This window comes from Schistocerca piceifrons, chromosome 3 (genome assembly GCF_021461385.2).
Source record: "Schistocerca piceifrons isolate TAMUIC-IGC-003096 chromosome 3, iqSchPice1.1, whole genome shotgun sequence".
Classification (NCBI taxonomy): Eukaryota; Metazoa; Arthropoda; class Insecta; order Orthoptera; family Acrididae; genus Schistocerca; species Schistocerca piceifrons.
The window spans coordinates 804,394,871-804,417,926 of record NC_060140.1 but is presented as its reverse complement, the minus strand read 5'-3'; the positions used below and the strand labels follow the sequence as shown (position 1 = coordinate 804,417,926).

Below are 23,056 nucleotides of genomic sequence, written 5' to 3'. Positions count from 1 at the left end.
CTGTGCCAGATGTCCGTTGAGTCATACTTCCACATACAGAACAGTTATACTTATGCTTTGGTTTAGTAGGTTTTATAGTTGCTGGGGACTTACTTAATTAACTGTGTTTACGAAAATTTTCATTTCATTCTTTGTTGTTCTTTGCAGTCAGATAGCGTGATAATATTAGTCAGGGCCAACCGATTAAGAAACAGCGTAATCGGACATATCAGTTATTAAAAACTAAAAAATATTTTCAATTATTTAATTAAGCCCCCATGCACGTGGCGACCCTGCCAGGATCGTCCCTTGGATTCTTCCGATTGTGAAAATAGTAGACGGTAGTATTGTTGTAGTAATTTGTAGTTTAGTAATTGTAGTCTATTTTGCATGTGTAGATTTGGTAATTGTCATTCTTCTAATGGTATTTTTTTCTCAGAATTTGATTTGTTGTCTTGTTTACGCGTTTGACAATCTAGTGCAATTATGTCAATTGTTTGAGGGAAACATTTCATGTAAATGGTATTGTTGGAGATAAAGAGTCATTGTGTGTAATTTTCGTACAGTGACGAATTTTTTTTATGTTTTGTAAATGATTACGCGATCGATGAAGAAGGCAAAAATGATGGATAGTGAGAATGACGAAATTGTTAACATGGCGAACTCGCCAACACAGGACAACAGTATGATGAATAATAAAGTTGAAAATAATTTAATAAGTCGGGAAGACAGTCTGGAACCATTTCAAAATTTTTCTCAATCAGAAAATTCACAGAATCTGAGATTAACGACAGAAGATTCTGGAATAGTATCGAACACAGATAGCCTAATGGCTATGCAGAAGGAAGTTAGTTTTGCGGGAAATGTTAGGGGCGAAAAGAATTCTGAACAATTTAATATGGAGCAGTTGATGAGTGCAATATTAAATTTGGGATCTCGGTTAGACTCACAAATGGGAACAATGGAGCAGTTTCGATCTGAATTAAAAACAGATAGGGGAACAATGGAAACACGGTTAGACTCACTGGGATCACAGTTGGGATCACAAATAGGAACAATTAAAACAGAGATGGAAACAATGGAAACACGGTTAGATTCACAAATAGGGACATGTTTCAAAAACATGAAAGGTGAATTAAAGAAAGAAATTAGAGAAGAAGTACAACCAATTTTGAATTCTCACAATAATAGATTAATTGCAGTAGAGATTAGACAAAGGGAACAGGATAGAGAACAGGAAGAAAGAGATCACGTGATAGTACAAAAATTTTCAGAGTTAAAATTACAACATGTACACGATAAGGAAGAAATATTTGAGAAAATCGAGGAATCCGTACCAAATGACAGATTAAATAACCTAACACAACAATATGAACAGTTAACTACCAAATGTGTCAACACTGAAACCCGAGTCGCGACACTGACGGAAGACGTAAATAAACAGAAAGAACAAATAGGTGATTTATCGGAAAGAGTTGAGGAAATTTCAGATAAACTGACAAATATTAGTTTATATGGGGACAGAGATTCGGATGATACAGCTCCATCACCATTCGCAGAAACCGAAGAGTACCAGAACATAAATAAACATGTTGAAAATCAGGGAAAATTTAATGAACGCGTTAAAAGGGTAGTTGAGGCATTACGAAAGCAAGTCAAACAGATCGAAGGCGAAATTGTAGGAAAAGACAGCAAAAGAAATTTGGAATCACAGATATCAGAGGGGTTTGAAGAAAATAATTTGTTTCGTTTACGGGGTGCAACAAGAGAGCGCCAGGCGCGCGAACTTTACAGTAATCAACATTCGGACTGGGACAGACGCGGTAGGTCTTTGTCGCCACGAGGCGAAAACTTTGACTATAAACACTTTTTGACTGTCCGGAAATTTAAGATCTTCCGCAATTCTAAGAATGACATACATCCATGTGCATGGTTAGATCAATTTATGTACGCACTTCCACCAAATTGGCCACTAAGTCACAAACTGGAATTTATGTGTGGATATTTAGAAAACGAACCGGCGACGCGGATGCGCGCACTCATTAGAGATTGTGATAATCTGAATGATTTTTATCGTGCATTTCTATCGGCATATTGGTCCGAAAACACACAAGACAGAGTCAAACATAGTCTGATTATGCAGCGTAATTTTAAACAGTCTGAGTTCCGCTCGCCGGCAGAGTACTTTGAAGACATGATTCGAAAGAATCAGTTCCTGTCCAACCCTTATAGCCCGACTGAATTAATTCGCATTTGTTTAACTAAGCTGCCACAATCCATAAGACAAATTGCTTTGGCCGGAAGATGTAAAGACGACATTGAGACTTTTAAGACTTTGTTGCAAGAACTTGAGTATGACAACGACGACGGGACTTCTTGTAACTTTTTCAGTAACAGTATTTACAATAGATTTTCAGAGAAAAGAGATAGTGATCGGAACGGGCATTATGTGAGTAATTTTGAGAATGACAGACGAAACAGACAGGACAATAGATACCAGCCTTATGACAATAACAGACGTTCTAACAGAAAATACACAGACAATTATAATAACGGTAATTCGTACCGGAATGTTCAATCATACGGAAACAGTAATCGGTATCATCAAGACAGAAATTATTCAAACAGTAATAGAAATTCTTACTACAGAAATAATCAGGGTAGTGGATACAACAATAATTTCAGAAGTGACAGTCGAAATTATACAAGAAGTAGTTATGCAGACAGACAGGAAAATAGAAATTTTAATAACAGACACAACCCAGAATTTGCATCTAACAGACAGGAGGGACCTAATTGGCATCCTCCACGTGACAGAAATTCAGAGAGACAAGTGCAAATAGTGGAAACTGATCCGCGAAATGACGCGAATAATCAAAGACGTGACGCAAACAATCGACAATGACTTGCAGCTTCGGCTTCTGGCAGCAATATAGACGGTTCAGAAAGTAATGACACTACGACTTTACACTACGTACGCCTGGAAGACATGAGAGACATTTTGCTAGACGAAAAGGAAATAATGTAGACGCATTTTTACACGCTGTTATTGAAGTATGTGTGGGTAAGAATAAGTTCACTGCAGTTTTAGATTCTGGGAGCCCATTGAATGTCATTAGTGAATCAGTTTTTCGTATATGTGAAAGAACTATTGCCTGTCCTGTGTTACCTATTTCTAAAACTACAATTCGAGGTGCGATTTCTGGAAAAAGTGTGGAAGTCAAACAACAGACCAATTTAAATTTCATTTGTCAAGGATACGAATTTTCTGCTAATTTTATTATTGTTCCATTACTCAGTACACAAATTATATTAGGTATGGAGTTTCTTAACGCACATAAGGCAATTTTAAACTTTAAAGAAGGAAGTGTAAATTTGACTGTTGCTGGAATGCCGAAATGTTTGAAATTTTTCGAGTGTTTAACAAGATCTGAGTCAGATACAAAATGTTTAAGGTTTCTTACTTCTGATGTTTTCGTTGAGCATTATGACGACAATGTGTTCATTCATGACAATGACAATAGATACAGGGACGCGATGGACGATATAATTAATAGCGAAGAATTAATTAATGAAAAGGTTAAGAAAGCTGAAGTGCCAGATGACGTTGCAAGAGAAGAGCTGCACCACATTTTGACTTCACATGCTACAGTGTTTAGTCATCATACAGGAACTATACAAGGCCTACAATATTTATTTAAAGTAAAAGAACACACACCATTTCGCGGGAAAACGTACGCTAGTCCTTTGGCTTACAGAGACAAGGTTAACAATGAACTTCAGTACATGTTAGATCAGGGCATTATTGAGCCTGCAGTCAGTCCTTATACCAGCCCATTACACGTTGTTCTTAAAAAGGATGGATCAATTCGTTTGGTTCTGGATTCCAGACAGATAAATAACATCATCATTCCTGAAACTGACCGTCCACAAAATTTAGATGAACTTCTTCAACATTTCCATGGAATTAAAGTTTTATCCACGATTGATATGCGCGCAAGTTTTTGGCAAATAGAACTCCACCCTGATCGTAGAAAATATACTGCCTTTTTAGCCTTTGGTAACTGTTACCAGTTTCGGAAATGACCGTTTGGACTTACTGTATCTTCAGCAGCATTCATTCGTAGTTTAAACGAAATTTTACCTGTTTATCTTCGTGACAATATTATTTCATATGTTGACGATATTCTTATTGCTAAACATTCTTGGAGTGAGCACAACAAAATTTTGGATTCATTATTACGTATCTTTGCAAGAGTTGGCATTAAAGTGAACTTAGAAAAATCTGAATTTGGTCGTTCTTAGGTGAAATTTCTCGGTTACATTATTTCTACAGAAGGTATTCTTCCTGATCCAGAAAAATTAGACGCTGTTCGTAATTATGCTGTTCCTACCACAAAACGAGAGGTTCGTAGTTTCCGAAATTTTTGTGGAATGATATACTTTTAAAAATTTTTTGTGGAATGACATACTTTTGAGAAACCAACAGCTAGATGTAAACATGCGGAGAGTACAAGGATACCGCGCTGTGTTTTGGCGGCGGCACATACTCAAAGCAACAGTCAAGTCTGCGCGCCGCACAAGACAGTCGTTGACCGCGAACAATTGCTTCCTACGTCACGCGTCTACAGCTGATCGAGCGCTCAGTGCGAATGCACTGACAGCCGTAAACAAATACACAGTTTAATTTCTCCGATTAAATTCAGTATAAAGCTATAGTGACTTAATGAACTCTGTTATTAACATTCAGTATTTTTCAGGATACGGTTGTATAAAATATTTAAGAACTTCAGGTAAATTCTGTGTGTCTCCGACGTTAAGAGGACTTGCTATCGGGAAATTTTCAGGAAGAATGTAATTTCGAAGAAGAAACTAATAAACTAAAAAGGGTAACTATTAATTGAGTTCATTTTTCAGGTAACATATTTCCACTTAGGTACGTACTTTGGACGTAATTTGCTGCTCGCGATTACGTGATTCATACTTTGTGCTAATTTCATGTTCTATGAATTTACGTGTGAAGCGACGTGCTTGCGTACGTTAACTGATTTTGTCAATGCCTTATTAATGAACAGGATTGTTATTTGTATATATTATGCATCGCTTGGCTGCACTGCTGTTTCACTGATGTCATATTTTTTTATTATGTGCCTGCTGTGCTTATTTATTTAAATTATAATTGTCACCTGATTTATTGTGCTGATGTGGTTAGGTATGTAGGTTACACTTTGTCATTATTAAGATGACATATGAACATTTATTTGCTTATGCTGATATGATGCTAATGACCTGTTTATTATGTTAGATAACATATTTGCTGCCTTGCTTATGGATTGCGTATTTACACATTTCTGTTTTCTTGTCATAACTGCTCTTTAATTTGGTATATAGAAATGCTGATATAAGGTGTACAAACATAGAGTTTAGGTCACACTATGGTATTAATCATAGATTGTTCGCTTGGCAGAGCCTCGTTGTAGGAATTGTGCTGCATCCACTTGTTGACATTCTGTTCACTACTGGTATATTTACTCGCTATTGCATGTTTTGCTTACGCTCAGTGCCTTATATTTTTAAGATAAGAAAATGAACTGCTATAATTCGACGAACGACATTAGTACAAGAAACTTCATAGAAGTCACATGAGCTGAGGTTTTATGGAAGCTGTATAAATTTATGCTAATAGGAAGGAAGCTAACGACATGACATACCGAAACTATGTTTAGACCATTGACAGTTATTACACTGCATTTTTCGTGAGCAATTGAAATAGGAAGTGACACTTGACACAAGAAATACTCCACATGTTTGCTTCTGCCATAATTCTTGAAGTGGTGTACACACTGTGAAATATAATGATCATTCACACTCCGTAATCGTACTTAATTACTGAGAGTTATTCGAACTAAGTCTGTTAGAGGTCATGTATGCATTTCTTTGTTTATAATTCACAATGAGCAGAAGATTTGGGTCAGATGGATTACACAGAGGTTGTGTGTTGGCAATGTGTCTTCAGATTGTATGGGATGATGAACTGAAGTTTGCATTAGGATTTTATATGTGCTTGTTCGAGGAGACTGACTAGAGGAAAGAGTTGTTATGGAAGTGAAATGATATTGGTAATAAGGTTTATATGTATCGACGCATTGAAGAGAGGTATTATTGAGGTATTATTGAGATTGTGTGAAGTTGATGATTATTGAAGTTTTTGGTGGATAAGAGGTAAAGTAAGTGAGAAGCATATATTGGCAATAAGGTTTATATGTATCGATGTATGGAAGAGGTATTATTGAGGTATTATTGAGATTGTGTGAAGTTGATGATTATTGGAGTTTTGGTGTATAAGAGGTAAAGTAAGTGAGGAGCATATTTTTTTTGTTGGTCTTATGGAACAAGGAGGATGAAGATAGCAGACTAGAACACTAAAGTAGAAGGAAGATAGTCTATACACACTTTGTTAAATCACTAAGCAGAATATACTTTTTTTTGAAGAGAGGAAGTAATTGCATATCTTGGCTCACTGACAGTTGTTCAGCAACCGTACATTTTGATCTGGCTTGGCAAACATTGGTCTTGACATGATGACTATGACATTGACTTAACTATTATTGACTGTTATACATTGCTGCCACTACTACTTGATACACATGATGAACATCAGATTTTGACAGAATTACATTTACGCAGTTAACACTATTCTATTACACAGTAGTACTTAATGTGGATGAAAGATGAGTGAGTGTGTTTTGTGTGTTTTCCTTTCCTAATCCTGCCCACCTATCTCGTAAATATTATTTTATTTGTTTGTAGTGGCTTGCACTGACACCCATAAATATTATAGGTTTACTGATATTTGTGTATTTGTAATAGTTAATATGACAATTATCTGACATCATTTGTGTGTTATTAGAATTTGTATGTTTAGTGTAAGAGTATTGTAAAAGCATTTGTATGTGTATTCAAACTATTGTTCATGCCTGAACTGTCTGATTAGTGATGGTAAATATTATGAACTGTTACCTGCACTTTTTCAACGTAATGTGTGACACTTAGGAATGATTAATTTCTGCTGTAGAACTGTGTGATCAGTGATAGTGAATATTATTGACTGTTACTTCTACTTTTTCTACATGATTGGTGCCACTAGGACATGTTTAATTTGTGCTTATATACTCTGATGAACAGTGTTATCAGTGATAGTGAATATCATGGACTGCTCTCTGGACCTGCTCATCATTGCTAGGTGCAACTGATGGACCACTTGTATGGAAATGAAGTCACTTCTTGCTGTCTGCACCTACTCAACATTACTGGGTGCACAGATGAAACTACTTCTATGGAAATGATGTCACTTGCCGGTGTCTGCACCTACTCAACATTGCTGGGTGCCACTGATGGACTGCTTCTACTGAACTAATGTGACTTGTTGGTGTCTGCACCTGCTCAACATTGCTGGGTGCAACTGATGGACTGCTTCTGCTGAAATGATGTCACTTGTTGGTGTCTGCACCTGCTCAACATTGCTGGGTGCAACTGATGGACTGCTTCTACTGAAATGATGTCACTTGCCGGTGTCTGCACCTACTCAACATTGCTGGGTGCCACTGATGGACTGCTTCTACTGAACTAATGTGACTTGTTGCTGTGTGTACCTCTTCAACTTTACTGGGTGCCACTAATGGAACTGCTTCTACTGAAATGAAGTCACTTGTTGATGTCTGCACCTGCTCAACATTACTGGGTGCACAGATGAAGCTACTTCTATGGAAATGATGTCACTTGCCGGTGTCTGCACCTACTCAACATTGCTGGGTGCCACTGATGGACTGCTTCTACTGAACTAATGTGACTTGTTGCTGTGTGTACCTCTTCAACTTTACTGGGTGCCACAGATGGAACTGCTTCTACTGAAACGAAGTCACTTGTCGCTGTCTGCACCTGCTCAACATTGCTGGGTGCAATTGATGGACTGCTTCTACTGAAATGATGTCACTTGTTGGTGTCTGCACCTGCTCAACATTGCTGGGTGCAACTGATGGACTACTTCTACTGAAATGATGTCACTTGTTGGTGTCTGCACCTGCTCTCAACATTGCTGGGTGCAACTGATGGACTGTTTCTGCTGAAATGATGTCACTTGTTGGTGTTTGCACCTGTTGACCATTGCTGGGCTGGAATTATCAACTATTTGTTTTTTTTTAACAATTAAACGTATTTTATGTGAACATTTGTATAAACTGATTTTTTATGTATTGTGTAAACTATTATGTAAAACCACATGTATGAAAAGAATTTGTATTGCCTACTGTATTTTATATATTAGGTTATTGAAAGGTCAGTGCAAAGCCAAAATTTTAACTAATTATGTGATATTTAGGTATTAATATTATCTTTTATTTTTGTCTGTATTTTTGTGGACGAAATTGGTGGTATTTTCACCACCAATGCTGGCAAAAATACCATCAAATTCTGGCTTGTGGAGGAGGGGCATATGAAAGGTGGCTACACTGAGCCACTGCGCCAGAGATTGCGCCAAAGAGTATTATTAAGCCGCCTACACAGTGCCTGTTAAGAGCTCGTAGTAGTCAGTGCCTGTCGAGGTCTCGTGGTAGTCTGTGTTGAGATGTTGTAGCAGACAGTGATTATTGAGAGGTAGCGGCAGCCAGTTCTTGCCGAGATGTGCTAGTGGGCACTGCTTGTCGTGAAGTCGGAGTGGATATGTGGTAGTGGAGAGTGTTTCCATGTTTATGCAGTTACTTGATGGGAGAGATAGCAGATGTTATTCCAATGGAGATATTATAATGATCTGAGTGCTTTTCGTCAATATATATGAAGGTAAAAACCACTATGTTCTTTTATTATTTGTGTGTCTCAAATAATGCATCATTACAGGTTCAGTCAACAAAGCATCTGGCGTGTGTTCTTGTATTAGAGTGTAATTCTGCTTTCCTTGAGCAATTATAGTATTTGTAATTTTCTTTTATCACGTCAGTAAAGTTGGTATAAAAAAATTCTTGTCTTGTTGAAGAAGAACCGTGCCAGATGTCCGTTGAGTCATATTTCCACATACAGAACAGTTATACTTATGCTTTGGTTTAGTAGGTTTTATAGTTGCTGGGGACTTAATTAATTAACTGTGTTTACGAAAATTTTCATTTCATTCTTTGTTGTTGTTCTTTGCAGTCAGATAGCGTAATAATATTAGTCAGGGCCAACCGATTACGAAACAGCGTAATCGGACATAGCAGCTATTAAAAACTAAAAAATATTTTCAATTATTTAATTAAGCCCCCATGCATTGTCCCCATCGCTCTGATCCGGTAGCACCGCAACATCCTTCTCCACCATCATCGTACTCGTCATCATTGAGCCTTGTCGGAATTGGCGTAAACGCAAGGTATGTGTCTCTCGCCACATACCGACTTACCCTTCTTCAACACCATCATCAACGGGGTGGACTCAGAATAGTATTAATACTCATATAGATGATCCTGTGGCTAGTGGCAGTTCTCTCTCCTGTCCTTTGAGTGAAGGACATCAGGCCAGTGATATCATACCGCAGTTAGAATACTTGGTTGCGTGCCTTCCTGTCGTGGAAACGTAGCTCCTCAAGGTAGTCAATGATCCGCGGTATCCCACCATTAAATGCAGTGCGGTGCTTTACATCGAATTATCGCTCCTCGCCCCCGTAATTTTGAGTCTGGAGTTGAAGAGACAACTCTTCATTATCTTTGGGATGAAAATGTCGTGATAACGTGGAGCACGTCAGTCGCCGAGTGGTTTCGTAAATCCACCTTGAGTGCTATACAGGCCCAGTTTTCTGAGATGGAGGTCAGAGGGTCAGCTAAAGCACTCAGCCGAATGCTACACCTGGACAGCCATACACATGTCTACGAACTGATAAATGGAGGGTCAGGGCTCTGAGCACTATGGGACTTAACTGCTGTGGTCATCAGTCCCCTAGAACTTAGAACTACTTAAACCTAACTAACCTAAGGACATCACACACATCCATGCCCGAGGCAGGTTTCGAACCTGCGACCGTAGCGATCACGCGGTTGCAGACTGTAGCGCCTAGAACCGCTTGGCTTCTCTGGCCGGCGGAGGGTAAAGCTATATCAAGTTCCCTAAAGCTGTAGCTAATAAGCAGGCATGCATTAATATAGAAAATAGAAACGATCAGGCTTGTTTTGCGAGGTCAGTCCTGGCTTGCGAAAGAAATTACGATCGAAGGGATCGTCCTGAGCGTTACAGTACATACCATGTGGATGATAATATTCGTTCGTGTTATAACTTTGATGTTATAGAGTACCCTGTCAAGATCCAGGAGATATCTAAATTTGAGATGCAGAATACCAGCATATCGGTTCATGTTTATGGCCTGGACAAGAAAAGCAAGTCAGATGAGCAAGACAAGCATACTGTTATCGGCCCCATCTATTTCACAAAAATTGCCAGTGAGCGTGAGCTGCATGTAAACATTCTGCTCTTCCCTGAAGGTGATAATTATCACTATGTTTGGGTCAAAGACCTGTCCTGACTCCATTCCTCCCGACTATCAAGAGATTGTCATGTAAAACATATTTGCTTAAGGTGCCTGAACTATATCTTCTCAGACATCTCAGACAAGTTATCAGCGACGCAACTAGTAGACTGTGTTTCCCAGAACCCAGTAAGTGTTATGATGCTTACTGAGGAAAACAAATTCATGAAGTTCAAGAATGCTCACCACCAGGAGCAATGCCCGTTTGTAGTGTGCACCAATTTTGAATGACTCCTCGCTCCTGTGACCCGCTGTGAAGGTGACCCAACTGCCTTACATGCCACCTTTGAAGAAAAACACGTACCATATGCGGCAGTGTACCAAATTGTACTGTCCTATGATTCCAGTCTTAACTGCTACAAATCTTGAGAAGGGGATAATCCAGAGGTTTGGCTGCTCACCGAGCTCGAAAAACTTTCATGGGAGGTTGATAAACTTTACAGCGACAACATTCCCATGACGAAATCGAAATTTTCATATTTGTGGGCTGCTGATAGACAGAAAAGCGGAAACTCCTAGTAGGGACCACTGTCATATTACGGGGAAGTTCCGTGGTGCAGCTCACAATGGGTCAAATTTGAAGTACCAGCTACCAAGGCACATACCCCGTTTCTTTCATAATTTAAGCGGGTGTGTCACTTACTTTCTAGTTGAGCACTTGGCTGATTTCGGCTTTGAGAACAATTAGGTCAGTGTCCTACCTGAGAGCATCGAGAAATACATTTCATTCTCCAAACGAATGATGCCAAGAATTACGCTCTGCTTCCTTGATACGCTATGTTTTATGCAGGCGCCAGAAATTCGTTGAAACTCTACCTCGTGGGGATATGCGTAACACTCAAGCTGCATTTCCCGACGAGAAAAAGTTTCAACTTGCGACTAGGAAGGAAGTTTTCCCATATGAGTATGTGGATAGTATGGTGAAACTCAACGAAACCAGGCTACCCAACATAACTGCATTCTCCAACAAAATTATAGGCGATGCCACAATGGATGAGTATGAGCATGCCGTGAATGTCTGGCGGGAATTCAATATTTCAACTTTGGGACAGTATGCACGGCTTTACATGGACACAACATGTGCTTGATTGCAGACGTTTTCGAGAAATTCAGGAGTCTCTGGACCCACCTTTTACTACACGGCAACTGAGTATGAGCATGCCGTGAATGTCTGGCGGGAATTCAATATTTCAACTTTGGGACAGTATGCACGGCTTTACATGGACACAACATGTGCTTGATTGCAGACGTTTTCGAGAAATTCAGGAGTCTCTGGACCCACCTTTTACTACACGGCAACTGGGTTGTCTTGGGATGTGTAACGCCGGAAATGCATATCCTCCTATTTCCATCTATTGTACTATAATTTGTTTTCCTTATTTTTGCTACCTGAATATATGATATTTCTGCGTCTTTACATATTGTAATTGTTTTACTATTTGTATATATATATATATTTATGTATTTATGTCGATGTATAATTGGTTTGTTGTGTAAAGATTATTTGTATTTTTACACTGGGTCTTGCCTAGGGAAAACTGCTATCGAACGATTACATCGATAGGTCGTGTGGAGAACGAAAGTGTGTAGGATCTTTGGTAGTGTTAACTCTGCCGCGTGGAGCGCGGGCAGAGCATGAGGGAGAGTCTGGCTGGGGTGGTGCAGTGGAGCAGGTGTGGTGTGTGACGCTCCCGCGAGTTGCCGCGCTTTCGGGGTTTGGCAGCATGTAATTGCGCTCGACTTGCGATGATAGTTTCTGACATGGTGTCGCGGACGGGAAGCATTAGCTGGCGCACGTCAAGAGCCCGTTTCGTCTGGTGACCGTGTCGAGAAGAAGGCGCGCCAACATCCAGCTTCTGCAACAGCGATGGCCGACAATGAGTGACTGTCGCCACCTCCTCGATCGACGACTTCAAACCTTCAATCAACCAACAAGGAAGACTAAAAGCTCGTAAAGTTTCAGAACTGTATGGCAGACCTCAGCTTTACAAACTGTTCCATTTGCCTCGCAAAATTACAGCAACTTAGCATGAACTTTTGTTGCTCATTGTCCCAATTGCATTACCAAGCAGGGTCCCTTCCTTTTCCGAAATGAACCCGAGAGTCGTTGAAATTCAGACGCCAGCATTAAAGTACAATCATTCCATTTCACTGCTTTAATTTCAAAGTTCAGTTTAAGTATTCATAGCTGGCTACAATATTTAGATTACGCAAGCACAAATTAAGAGTGCGAGTTTTGTTACCATATTTTAGCTTACCTGTGACTGCAGCTCAGCTTGGTACGTACTAAATGTTACTATTGTTAATTGTTCAGAATCATTTAATTCAAGTTCAAAGTTAAATCTCTTATTTCTAAATTGCGTAGATTCAAGTAGCTTTTGAAATGATTGTTGAGGTAGTCCAAGACTAACCGTATTTTACTGAATTTCGATGTGCTTCAGAAAGAAAGCTCACTATTAATTTCAGTTACTAAATTAACTTTCAGTTTTCGTTTTATTAATTCTTTTGGTAAATTAAGTCAGAGTGCAGCGAAAGTTATTACTTCTGACAAACTTTCAGTTTTCACACTACACGTGTCAACCTTCAGTTGCCATGCTTCTAGTGCTAATTATATGTGTAATTACCTTTCTTTTTCAGTTACTATAGTAATTGTCCTTAGCACTGGCGACCGTAATTTCCCCCAAATCTCAAATTTCTAATTACCGCTAGTTAATTGTTAACGTAACGGCCGCACATTTACTTTCTTCATTAACTTTACCCCTTTTCAAAATTAATTTCCACCAGTTTCATTTGCATTTTTCCTTTCATTTAGATGTAACTCTTTCCTCCCTCTTTACCGACAGATTAACTTCGGTGACGATTGCTTTTCCCAAATTTCCATTGGGTACACGCGGTTTAATTTTTCACTGTCATTAAGGTCGATAATTGAGGGGGAGGTTACACGTGGCGACCTGGTGACAGGACAATCTTCAGTTTTGAGGTTGTTCTGGACACGAATTTTGTATGGTGCAAATCTCGTAACAAAGTACTGGTTACGTACTGGCCGTTACGTCAGCGAGAATAAGTAGTGGGAGTAATCCTAATTATATTTGAGATTTGGCATTTATATTGAAAATTATTAAAATGAGTGAAGGCAACAATTGCCAAATTTTGGTAGACTTGGATACGGAACAATCGGTCGAACAGTGGGAAACGCGCACCGCGGTACCCATTGTTCAGGGACAGGCGGCTAGCATGAAAGACGCGACCGCCGAAACGCAACAAAGAGCAGAAATGGAATTCCAAACTTTAGAAAATGTTTCGGAATCGGAAGTGAAAATCAAATCTGAATCCCTTGATGACGAATACGGGGGGACAATTAAAGAGGAAGCCGCTACGGAAGTAAAACCGGTAGTTTCTGGGAATTTAACTGATTTATTGAATGTTTTGATTAACGAAATCAAGAGTCAATCGGCCAAGCAAGAAGATCAGGCTGCCAAGCAAGAAGCTCAGGCTGCCAAACAAGAAGCTCAGGCTGCCAAGCAAGAAGCTCGGGCTGCCAAGCAAGAAGCTCAGTCTGAAAAAATTGAACGGATGCTAGACAATCAGAACAAAGCTATTAACGTTGTTAACAACCATGTTGGAGTTGTTAACACAAAAGTTGATAAAATCAAAGAAGATATTGTTGTGATTAATACCGAAATCGGCAATCTTAAACAGGAAATGATAGGCGTTCAGGCGGAAATTGTGAGCATAAATACTCGTTTTGATTCCGAAATTAGCAGAATCGAGAAAAGTGTAGGAGACGCAGTTGCTCCGATCATCGAGAATAAGGTGACGGAACAAATTCAATTAGTGAGAAAAGAGGATCAACAGAAGGTGGAAACTTTAAAGGCTTTAGTATCCGAAGCAGGCTAATACCTGCGAAGAGAAAAAGAGGGAAGTGGAAACGCTTGCGATAACCACTTGCCAAGTAATTACGAGAGTGTCGGAATTAGAAAAGAAACTTGACGAAAAACAGAGCTATGTGCCAATCTGTGCACATAGTTCGGAATTGTTGACGAAAGAGGAGCGGTTCGACCCCTTGAAAAAAGGCGGCATACACGCGACGGATTTCATTAAAAATTGTGAAAGACTTTTACCCAGATCATGGACTATTGAGAGAAAAATTGATGCGGTTATTGATGTGTTGGCTGGTGATGCCAAGCGTTGGGGCTTAAACCTCAACATTACGAACCTGACTTTTGACGAATTTAACAATTTGTTTCTGGCTGAATACTGGTCAGAGCAAAAACAGCAAAGTGTCTGGCGCGAATTTGTCGTATCGAGGCCTTTCGATGCGAATTCGCGCGGCTCGATGAAGGAGTTTTGTGAGGGCTGGATCCGCAAATTGGAATATTTGCGTGATCGCCGCACGGAATCCGAAATAGTCTGGGAACTCTACAAGAAGCTTCCAGATGATACAAAACGCTACGTAGGAAGCAATTACAGGACAATCAATGATTTCCTGGAAAGAGTTGAGGACGAGGACAATTGGCGCAATAATCGCGATATGGTAGAGGCCGTGGTAACAACAACGGGTACCACAGCAACCACAACAATGATAACTATGGGAATAATGCATACCGCAATCTTGGCAGCAATAACAATAATGGTTCGTGCCGTAGTGACAATCGGTACAATGCAAATAATAACAGGAATGACGGAAACCAGTATCATACTAGAGTGATACGGACTTCACAGAATAGTAATAACGCCAGAGGGTGTGACCAGCCGCCTCAGCAGCATCCAGGGAGCGTATCTGCTGGGACGAGACAGGGAAACCATTACCCGCGCCGGTGAGGGGCCCACTGGGCGTGGAGAAATTTTGGCGGCCCAATAACAGGAGAAAACCCAGGTGTCGTCGTTATGAAAATTCCGTATGGAATAATCAACGGCGGGAGAGTGTGCCAGTGTTAGGAGAAAGGAGTGCACCCACAAGTAGTAGATCAGCTGTATACACGGCAGTAGAAAAAACATTCACTGTCAGTGAGAACAATTTAAGTAGTGTTCCGGAAATCGATTATAGAGTGGCAGCTGTAATACCCACTGCGGAACTGGAGATTGAGTTTAAGAATAATTCGCAAGTGTTGAGAGAAGATCAGATGTCGGATAAAACGGCCGTCATTGAGCGAGGGGATGTAGAGAGGGATGAGGTCTGGTTAAGGCAGTTCGGTCGCTTATACGACGAACTAAGAGATTATAAGGGCCTGTACGGGAGAAGTGTTTATAGGGAGCGCGGGCAGGATTTGCCGCGTCTCGTCCCACAGGAAGATAGTAGTTGTGAAGTGATAGAAAGTTCTGGCCCTAACCGGCAGACTTTACTAGAAATAGTTGATGTTAATGGGGAGCACGAGCAAGATGCGTCGTGTTTCGTCCCGCAGGAGTTGAATGTTGAAGTAGTAACGGAAAGTTCTGGCCCTAACCGGCAGACTTTACCGAAAGTTGTAGTGGTAGAAGTAGCCGACCCATCCGACGCGAACATCCAGTTTAAACATTGCGACAGTATTGAGGAGAAAGATTACGAAAATTTTAGTGATAGCCGGACACGATTGGTAGAAAAGCACATAGATTACAGAGTGTATGAGGTTAGAGCTGACATTATACGGTCAGACGATAGCAGTGTGGGTTGCGCAGATCTAGAGGAAGTAATTGCAGATACTACTGGGCACATTCCTCCAGGTAGATTGGCAGATGAGATCAATCTGACCAAAGTGGAATCAACGAAGGTGACAATTAGTGAATTGATAGCAAAGCAACACTCACTAGTTGACGAGTTACAGGAAAAGGTTTCGGTATTGGAGGCGAAGCTACAGACTAAGCCTCAGGACAAACGTGTTGAAATTAAAACTGTATGTGAACAGAGGCTGAAAAAGCCGCCAGATAAGCCGAATTTAGGATCAAAGCCGGATGGTTTTTTCTGGAATGACCTGGATATAGACGAGGATTTACTGTGGGAAAATAATGAAACAGTCGAGGACAAGTGTAGACAGATAGTAGTGTCTGCTAATATGCACGACCTACAACTAAACGTGTTGATTGACACCGGTGCAGAATTGAGTGCTGTATCTGGGAAAATATTTGAGTTACTGAAAGACAGACCCGGCATCGTAGTTATGCCAGTAACAGGAGTGAAAATTATCGGTGCTACTGGAAAGGCCAGTAAACCGGTCACAAAACAGATTTTTGTCAACTTCGAGATATGTGGGGCACGATTTGAGCAAGAGTTTGTCGTCGTGCCAGACTTAACTACGGAAGTAATTATCGGGTTAGATTGGCTATTTAAGTACCGTGCAGTGATTAATTGCGAAAGCAAAACTTTGACATGTATGTCCCAAGATAAAACAATAGTAGTTAGTTTTGACGAGGCAGGAGACGATGTGCATAGGCAATACCAGCCTATACACATTGTTAACTGGCCGAATGGTATTGACGTAGGTATGAATTTGAACTACTGTAATGTGAGGAATCTCGGCATTGACAATAGTGTAGAAAGTGAATTGGAAAGTATTGTAGACGGTGTGTCAAACGTAACACACGAACAAAGACGAGGCCTGTATGAAGTAATAACGAGGAATAAGAGTGTGTTTTCAGACAAACCGGGACTTGTGGAAGGATATAAATGCAAGTTGCATGTAATTCCGCACGAACCATTCTTCGTGAGACCGTATGCTATACCGCTGTCCAAAAAGAAAGCAGTGCAACGGGAAATAGATAAGATGATCGAATGGGGAGTGATTGAAAGAAGTACGAATCCATACAATAACGGTTTGGTCATTGTAGCAAAACGGGATGGTAGTGTGCGTATTGTGATTGACGCACGCACGTTGAATAGGGTCGTTCAACGCGAAACAGACAGACCAGAGAGTATGGAGGAGATTTTGCAACGTTTTCATGACGTTAAGTTCATGACTAGCCTCGATCTGACGGCTAGTTACTGGCAAATAGAACTCGAAGAAGAATCTAGGCCATACACCGCCTTCTTGTTTGCGGGCAGGTGTTATCAGTATAGAGTACTGCCGTTTGGACTTAATATATCTGTGTCCGTATTCATCAGGGCCCTAGATAAAGTGCTAGGACCGGCTTTGAGTTCAAGATTAACTGTATATGTTGACGACCTATTGTTGGCCAATGCCACTTGGCATGACCATTGTGACCTGTTAGATGAAGTTTTTAGAGCATTGCGCCGTGGCGGAATGACTCTAAAGCTAAAGAAATGCGAATTTGTGAAGCAGGAACTGAAATTTTTAGGGCATGTAATTACCACTGCTGGTATTACGAAAGACCCAGAGAAACTAGAGGCAATAAGGAATTGTCCTCCACCCAAGTCTGGGAAACACTTAAAAAGTTTTCTAGGGCTCACAGGATTTTACCGTAAATTTGTAAAAGGACAAGTGTTTAATGATGAAAATTTGAATAACCTCTTACGCAAAAATGTTCCGTTTGTGTGGACTGACGGGTGTCAGACCGCTTTCGAGAGATTAAAAGACGAGTTGTTAAGATCTAACATACTATTTCATCCTGATTTATCGCTACCCTTCCATCTGGGAACGGATTCGTCGAATTACGGGGTGGGGGTAGAACTGTTTCAAGAAGTTGGTAAAAGAGAGGATAAGGAACACCGGACGATAGCGTTCGCGAGTTGAACTTTATCAAAAAGTGAGCGAACCTACACGATTTCTGAGAAAGAGTGTCTCGCTATCGTGTGGGGATTCAAGAAGTTCAAGGGTTACCTATGGGACCGTAAGGTGATTGTTCATACGGACCATAAGGCGCTCACTTATCTGAAGGATTGTAAACTACTTCACGAAAGACTGACTGGGTGGTCGTTGTATTTACAGCAATTTAACTATGACATCTGTTACGTAAAAGGGACCGACAATTGCGTAGCGGATGCGCTGTCGCGGTTGCCCGAGTCTAATCAAGGTCTATTAAAAGATGAGGCAGATGGAGTGGTCAAATTGTACTATTTTAAAGAAGTTGAGGGACGTAAATTAATAATGAACATCTGTAAGAATCTACGTCGTCATCAGAACGAGGATGGTTGTTTAAATATGGTGAAAACCCGATATGATGAAAAGAGTCCAGAAGGAGAGAAATTAAGGAAGTATTACAAGATATACGATCATATCTTGTACATACGTAAGGGTGAAGATAGTAATATTTGGCGGGTATGCTGGCCCACCAAATACGTCACGGAAATAATAGACTACTACCACTTGGCGTATGGTCACTGTGGACCTAAGAAATGTACGGAAAAGCTGTGTGAAGTAGTGCATTTTAACAACATGTTAAAACGCGTTACTGACAGAGTGAAAACTTGCGCTTTATGTCAGAAGGTGAAGGTTACCAACTGTACGAGTCGTGGTCCTATGCAAAGTATAAGGCCTAACGACACCTTTGAATTACTGTGCGTGGACTTGTACGGACCTTTGCCCAAGTCATCAGGAAACTTTGTCTACGTTTTAGTAGTGCTAGAAGCTTTTTCCAAGTTCATCAAACTATACCCGATTAGGAAAGCTACAGCCAAAGCGGTCTATAGCAAGCTTGTGAACGATTATTTTGTTCATATTGGTAAGCCCAAAGCGATTCTATCAGACAATGGGGCACAATTTACTTCTAAGTTGTGTAATGAAGGCATGGAAAGTAATGGGGTCGAGGTGATCCATATTTCAGCTTATTGCCCGGCTGGGAATCCCGCTGAGAGGTATATGCGCGAGCTAGGCCGACTGTGCCGTACCTATTGCCATCACAACCATAGGGCATGGGGCAAATATGTAGCAGTATTTGAGAGAATTATGAACACTTTGAGACATGAATCGACGGGATTTTCTCCAGAGGAAATCCTGTTGGATGACAGAAGTAAAAGTTTAGTGGAAGAGATAATCAAATTCCCTCCACGGATTGACATTAGTATTGGTGTGAAAAAAGATCGTTTGCGAGAAGTAATGAAGCTTAAAGCCGATGCTCGCATACGTCGTCATGACGCTAAAGCGCGTTTTGCTAAGTTTGCGATCGGAGACTTAGTACTTGTAAAAGCTCATGAGAAATCGAGCGAGATAGACAATGAAATCTCTAAATTTAAGTTTGTTTATAATGGACCATATCGTCGTCGGCTGATACTCGTATCCGAGTTTTCATTTCTCTCCTGAGATTTCCTTTGTCACGGTTCAGGCGTGGAAGTGTCGTTGATGGCTTAGCAATCCAATCCTAGCGTGGAACAGGCGGCCACAGACATTACAGCTGATGGAAGGTGGAGGACGTGGCTGAGCCTGGAGGAGTTTACGTCTCTGGCGTTTGTCATTCTCCATTCTTCGACGTTCCAGCTCAAAGTTTTGAAGAGCATTTGAGGTAACTGAGCGCCAGCGACTTCGGTCTTCTGCTATTGTGGACCAGTTACTCGGATCGATGTTCAAGTTTTTCAGATTTTTCTTGTACTGATCCTTATAACGTTTGAGAGGGGCACCTCGTGGCCTTTTACCTGTGCTCACTTCGCTGTACAGCATTTGGCGTGGAAGTCTGTCATTTTTCATCCGCTGGACATGTCCGACCCATCTGAGTTGATGCCCAATGATAAGAGCTTCCATACTATGCATTTTTGCTTTCTCTAGAACAGCCGTGTTGGATATGAAGTCATCCCATTTCAGGTTCATGATATATCTTAGCTTCTGTTGGTTGAAGCGTTCTAGTTTCTTCAGATCGCAGCGATATAACGTCCAGGTTTCGCAACCATATAGCAGGGTGGAAAAGACTACAGCTTTGTACACCATCAGTTTGGTGTACAGTGTTAGGTCTTTGTTCAGGAAGACACGCTTTGTAAGACGACCAAATGCTACATGTGCAGCACGTAATCCATTCTCCACATCTTTTCCAGATGAGCAGTTGGATGACAGTATGCTTCCCAGGTAGAGGAAATGGTCCACTTGATCCAAGAGTGTATCATAGATGGATATGCTGAAGTCAGGAACGGAGGAGCCAGGAGTTGGCTGCGCCATCACCTTTGTCTTTGGAATATTGATGGATAGACCAAATCGTTCGTACGCCCTGCTGAAGGAATCAACTGACAGCTGCAACTCTGCAGGTGAATGAGCTGGAGAGGCATTGTCATCAGCATACTGCAGCTCTGTCACACGAGTGGTACTGGTGAACCTTTTTGAATGGAGTCTGGACTGGTTGAATAATCCTCCATCAAACCTGTACTTTAGTTCTATTCCTGCATTGTTTACGGTTGTCTCGTAAAGCATAGCTGCCAGATACAATGCAAATAATGTAGGTGCAAGAACGCATCCTTGTTTAAGCCCACTTGTTATTGGGAATTCACCAGTCATTTCATTCTGGCAGAGGACCTGTCCAGTCATATCAATGTGGAGAGCTTCAATCAGGTCAACAAAATGTTCAGGGCAGCCAAAGCGTTTTAAGACCATCCACATGGCTTCTCTGGGAACTGTATCAAAGGCCTTTTCTAGATCGTAGAAAACAAGTAGTAAAGGCTTTTGCTGTTCTCTGCACTTCTCCTGTAGTTGTCGTGCACAGAAGATCATGTCAATTGTCCCTCTTGAAGGTCGAAACCCATATTGAGACTCATGTAGTATAGTCTCTGAAAGTGTCTGGAGGCGATTTAAAAGGATTCTTGCAAAAATGTTTCCAGTGACAGAGAGTAGAGATATTCCCCGGTAGTTACCACAGACGCTTCTGTCGCCCTTTTTGAAGATGGTGACAATTGTGGAGTTCTTCAAGTCAGCTGGTACCTTGCGGGTTTCCCACATTAATATAATAAGTGAGAAGAGTCTAGTTTTTAGAGGCAAGCCGCCACCCTCAATAAGCTCCATCGGGATGCTGTCAGGTCCAGGAGCCTTCCCAGGTTTCACACTCTTGAGTGCCTTGCAAAATTCTTGAAAAGTTGGAGGATCAGCCAGCCAGGGTTTTGGAGGGTACTGTGGGACATTTTTGAGAAAATCTCCAGCGGCAGTAGAAGGGCTGTTTAACAGTGAGCTGAAGTGCTCTTTCCAACGATTTGAAATGTCCTGACTTTCAGTAATAATGGTGGAGTTGTCAGCAGCTTTCAGTGCTCCTGATGAGGAGCGGATAGGTCCATACAGTTCTTTAATACCAGCGTAAAAGCCACGCAGGTTCCTTGCATCAGAAAGATTTTGGAGTTCTGTGGCTTTCTGTTGCCACCACTTGTTCTTGATTACTCGTATTTCACTTTGACATTTCTGCTTGAGTTCTTGAAAGTGTGCTTTCTTTTCTGCGCAGGATGGATCTTGAGCAAGGGATAGGTAAGCATCCCGCTTTGCATTGATGATGGCTTGGATTTCTCCATGGTTGTCATCAAACCAGTCACTTCTTTTCCGTGCACTACAACCAACAACATTCTCAGCAGTTTCTTTGATGATGTTCTTTAATGTGGTCCATTCTTGTTCGACGTCATGTGTGGTTGCTGGAGCTTTGTTAAGTTGTTCAGTCAGTATGTCTTGGAAGTGTGAGCGAACGTTTTTGTTGTTCAGGTTGCTTATGTTGAATTTTCTGCGTGGTGGGTTTGAAAAGTGGGATTGTGGCTTGCGATACTTTAGTACTCTCAAACGGCTGACTAAAAGTCTATGGTCCGTCCAGCACTCATCGATGTTTAGTGCTGCTTTTGTGATGAGAATGTCTTTCTTGTCACGCTGTCGCGTAATAACGTAGTCTATAAGATGCCAATGTTTGGAGCGTGGGTGCATCCATGTGGTCTTATAGCGGTTACGCAAACGGAATTGGGTATTGGAGATGAAAAGCTCGTGCTCAGCACATAGACCAAGAAGTAGCAACCCATTTGCATTGCAGTTTCCCACCCCTTGTTTACCCATGACATCTCTCCAAAAACGGTTGTCCCTTCCCACTCCGGCATTGAAATCACCAAGTAAAATTAATTTATCTTGAATGGATATTTTAGAGAGAGTACTGTTCAGTTGGTGGTAGAACTGATTCTTTGTGTCTTCATCACTGTCTAAAGTAGGAGCATATGCAGAGACGAAGGTGATGAATCTGTCTGAACCAATGGGTTCTCTAAGAGTCATCAGTCTTTCATTAATTGAGACAGGTGTAAGTCGAAGATCTTTCACTATTTTCGTTTTTACGGCAAATCCTGCACCATGGATGCGTGGTTCTCCTGCATCCTTTCCCTTCCAGAAGATGGTGTACCCTGAACGTACCTCACTAATGTGTCCCTCACCTGAGAGTCTTGTCTCACTCAAGGCAGCTATGTCTATATCTAGACGGGCTAGTTCTTGGGTGATAAGAGCGGTTCTTCTCTCTGGTCTGTAATTGTTCACGTCCAGGAGGGTCCTGACATTCCATGTCCCTATTGTCATAATCATTTCATTCTTCTTTTGTTTACGTCCGCAGTATAAGGAGTGACCTACTGGGTGCGGATTCCCAGCCCGGTTCAAGTGTGACTTCCGATGTTTAGCCCACATTTTCTAGGGCCTTCCCCATTCAGGGTGGGCAGCGGTCATCCTAAATAGGCCTGCCCAGTCG

General features: G+C 41.1%; 1 protein-coding gene across 1 annotated transcript in view; it reads right to left on the bottom strand.

The window, feature by feature from the left end:
- Positions 1-22,596, bottom strand: part of LOC124789075 — a 149,566-nt gene extending 126,970 nt beyond the window's left edge. Inside the window, exon 1 of the mRNA XM_047256366.1 lies at positions 21,354-22,596. Coding sequence (XP_047112322.1) covers positions 21,354-22,596 — 1,243 coding nt within the window. The remainder of the gene's footprint in view (positions 1-21,353) is intronic.
- Positions 22,597-23,056: the final 460 nt, after the last annotated feature.